This window comes from Volvox carteri (genome assembly GCF_000143455.1).
Source record: "Volvox carteri f. nagariensis unplaced genomic scaffold VOLCAscaffold_50, whole genome shotgun sequence".
Taxonomy (NCBI): domain Eukaryota; kingdom Viridiplantae; phylum Chlorophyta; class Chlorophyceae; order Chlamydomonadales; family Volvocaceae; genus Volvox; species Volvox carteri.
The window spans coordinates 91,531-94,195 of record NW_003307593.1 but is presented as its reverse complement, the minus strand read 5'-3'; the positions used below and the strand labels follow the sequence as shown (position 1 = coordinate 94,195).

The following is a 2,665-nucleotide window of genomic DNA, read 5'->3' as shown; positions in this document are numbered from 1 at the left end:
GTGGGGGTCAGGGGATTTGGAGGCGGCTTGGGATGCGAAATGCGATATGTATGATGGACAATGAACCACCTGCAAACTGGACCCAACCCCCTACCCCCCCCCCCACATCCCTCCGCCTACCCCCCGACCCCCACCCCACCCGTTTCAGGTACTTGGTGATTGAGACTCGCAAGGACGGCACCAAGTTCACCAACCGGGCCTTGCGTGACGCGGCTGAGCGCCTGAACGCGGCCTCGGGGCAGTACCTGGCGCTGCAGTCGGAGCTGGTGGAGCAGGTGCGAGGGGGGGCCGGGGGAGAGGGGGGAGAGGGGGGGGGTCGACGGGTTTTAGGTCGTGATAGAGCTTAATGAGTGATAAGGAGAAGGGCAGCGGTGGGGCCGCTGGGGGTCTACCGGTGTATGTGGGGGGGGCGGTAATGAGGTCGGGTAATGGGGCTGGTCGGGGTAGAGGTGTGTTGAGGTGTGTGTGTGTGTGTGTGTGCAGTAGGGTGATGCTACATATATAGGGATATGTGTATATGTATATATATGTGTATGTGTAAAACATATGTACATATATATGTACATGTACATACATATGTGTTGTGTATGAGTGTGTTTTTAAGTGAGTGTGAGTGTTGCACTGGCTGACTCCCAACACGCCCCGCGCCCTGGGCCCCGTCCTACCACCACCACCACCACTACCGCCACCGCCACATCACCCGCTACCACCGTCACACCGTCCCGACCAGCCACGCCGTTGTAACTCCACCCCAACCGACACCAACCGACAGCAACGAATCTCCAACGGATTTCCAACCAACTACCTCCCGCCCTTTCTCGTGGTTCGTCTTTCCCTCCCTTCCCCGCTAAGGTCGTGTCGGTGGCCCATACCTTCGTCGAGGTGTGGGAGGCGGTGGCGGCCATCCTGGCAGAACTGGATGTACTGCTGTCGTTTGCGGAGGCAGCTGACGTGGCGCCGGTGCCGTACGTACGGTAAGTATGTACACACATCCGCCCAAGGAAGTGGGGTCAGTGTAGCCCTAGTCGGTGAAGTCCTCCTGGGGTGGCAGGGGGGGGAGGGGGCTGCTCTGGGGGGGCGAGAACATTTTGTTTGTGTTTTGGGGTTCGAGGGGCTCATGTCGCTGTTGAGGGGCCTTTCGTCATAAAGCTGTAGCGGGTGCGACTGCTGCTATTGCTACTGCTACTGCTATTGCTACTGCTATTGCTACCGCTCAACGCAGCGACTGTCTCTTTGTGTACTTGTTTGTATGTGTGTGTGTTCGTTTGGGTCTTGACCTTGTCCTGCGGCTGCTGTGTGGTATGGGTTCGGCCGGGATTCGAACGGCTGACCCCTCCAGTGCTATTCATTATTCCATCAAGCACTTCCCACTCCAATGCCCCCCACCTACACCGATTCTTGTATCGCTGGCCTTTTTTGAATCCCCCCAACATTCCCCCAACATCTTCCCCCCTTCACACAATTTCCACACGCACACTTACATACATACATGCAGGCCCGACATGTTGGGGCCTGACGAGGGCATCATTGAGCTGCGGGAGTGCAGGTAGGGGCGATAGGGAGGAGGGGGGAGGGGGGGGGCGAAGGGGGAGGGAAGGGGGGAGGGGTGCCTCGCGGTTTAAGTACTCCCTTGTGCAGGCAGCAGATGTTTAAAACTCTAATTTTAGAGTTGCGGTTGTTGGACGGTTGTTGGACGAGCAGACAGTCGGCCAATCGACCTTATTGAGCCTCCCTATGATGCTCATTTCACATCCCATTTCATCATATCATCACATCGTGATGACAGTCTATTGAACCCCCAGCATCGTACGGATGGCAATTCCTCTCCCCCCGGAAGTGGTGTATAATTTTGCGGAATTGTCGGGGGGCCCATTTTTGCGCACAGTGATGCGAGCATATATTTCCTGTACGACATTTATCGGCCAGCCTTACCCCGCCCAGCCCGACCCACCGGCTGCATCCATCGCTTCCATGCGATTCTCCCCCCTCCTCACATACCGCCCCGCTTCCTGGGCGCCCCCCCCCCTTTTCCGTACGTGAACCTCCTCCTCTTCCCCCCCCCCAGACATCCCAATGTGGAGGTGCAGGTGAGAGAGAGAGACCCACGGGTCGTCTGACGTGTCCTTGACCTTGTCCTTGTTAGGAGTGTGAGCATGTGTCTGTGTGTGTGAGTGTGTGATTTGGGGCCCCGCATTCCCTGACCATGATACCTCTACCTGATTCCTAGCTTTCCAGATGGTTCTGATCCGTCCGGGGTACTGGTTACTGCGGAGTACCTGTCCTCCGTTGCGGCCATCATCAACCGCAACCGGACAGCTGGTCGGGGTATTTATGGATGTGATGTGATGTGCAGAACTGCTTTGCTTTCCAACTAGTCTGCCCATTCCAATAGCACTGCTTGCCTGGGCCCTGTACGGCCCCACGTGGGACCCCCTCCCTCCCGCCCCCGCCCCCGCCCCCTCCCTTAATGTGCAGGACGGCGTGTCCTTCATCGTTAACGACTGCGTCATGAAGCGCGGGGAGAGCTGGTTCCAGATCATCACGGGGCCCAACATGGGGGGGAAGTCCACGTACATCCGCCAGGTGAGGTGTGTGTGTATAAGGGGGGGAGGCGGGGAGGAGGTGTATGGGGGGGGGAGAGGGGGGGAGGTGTGCGTGTTTGGGG

The 2,665-nt window shown here is 58.0% G+C and overlaps 1 protein-coding gene across 1 annotated transcript in view; it reads left to right on the top strand.

The window, feature by feature from the left end:
• VOLCADRAFT_96164 (uncharacterized protein) overlaps positions 1-2,665 on the top strand; it is a gene marked incomplete at both ends in the record, with an annotated part of 12,600 nt that overhangs the window by 7,118 nt on the left and 2,817 nt on the right. Inside the window, 5 exons of the mRNA XM_002955277.1 lie at positions 149-275; positions 853-974; positions 1,496-1,546; positions 2,066-2,087; positions 2,476-2,583. Coding sequence (XP_002955323.1) covers positions 149-275; positions 853-974; positions 1,496-1,546; positions 2,066-2,087; positions 2,476-2,583 — 430 coding nt within the window. The remainder of the gene's footprint in view (positions 1-148; positions 276-852; positions 975-1,495; positions 1,547-2,065; positions 2,088-2,475; positions 2,584-2,665) is intronic.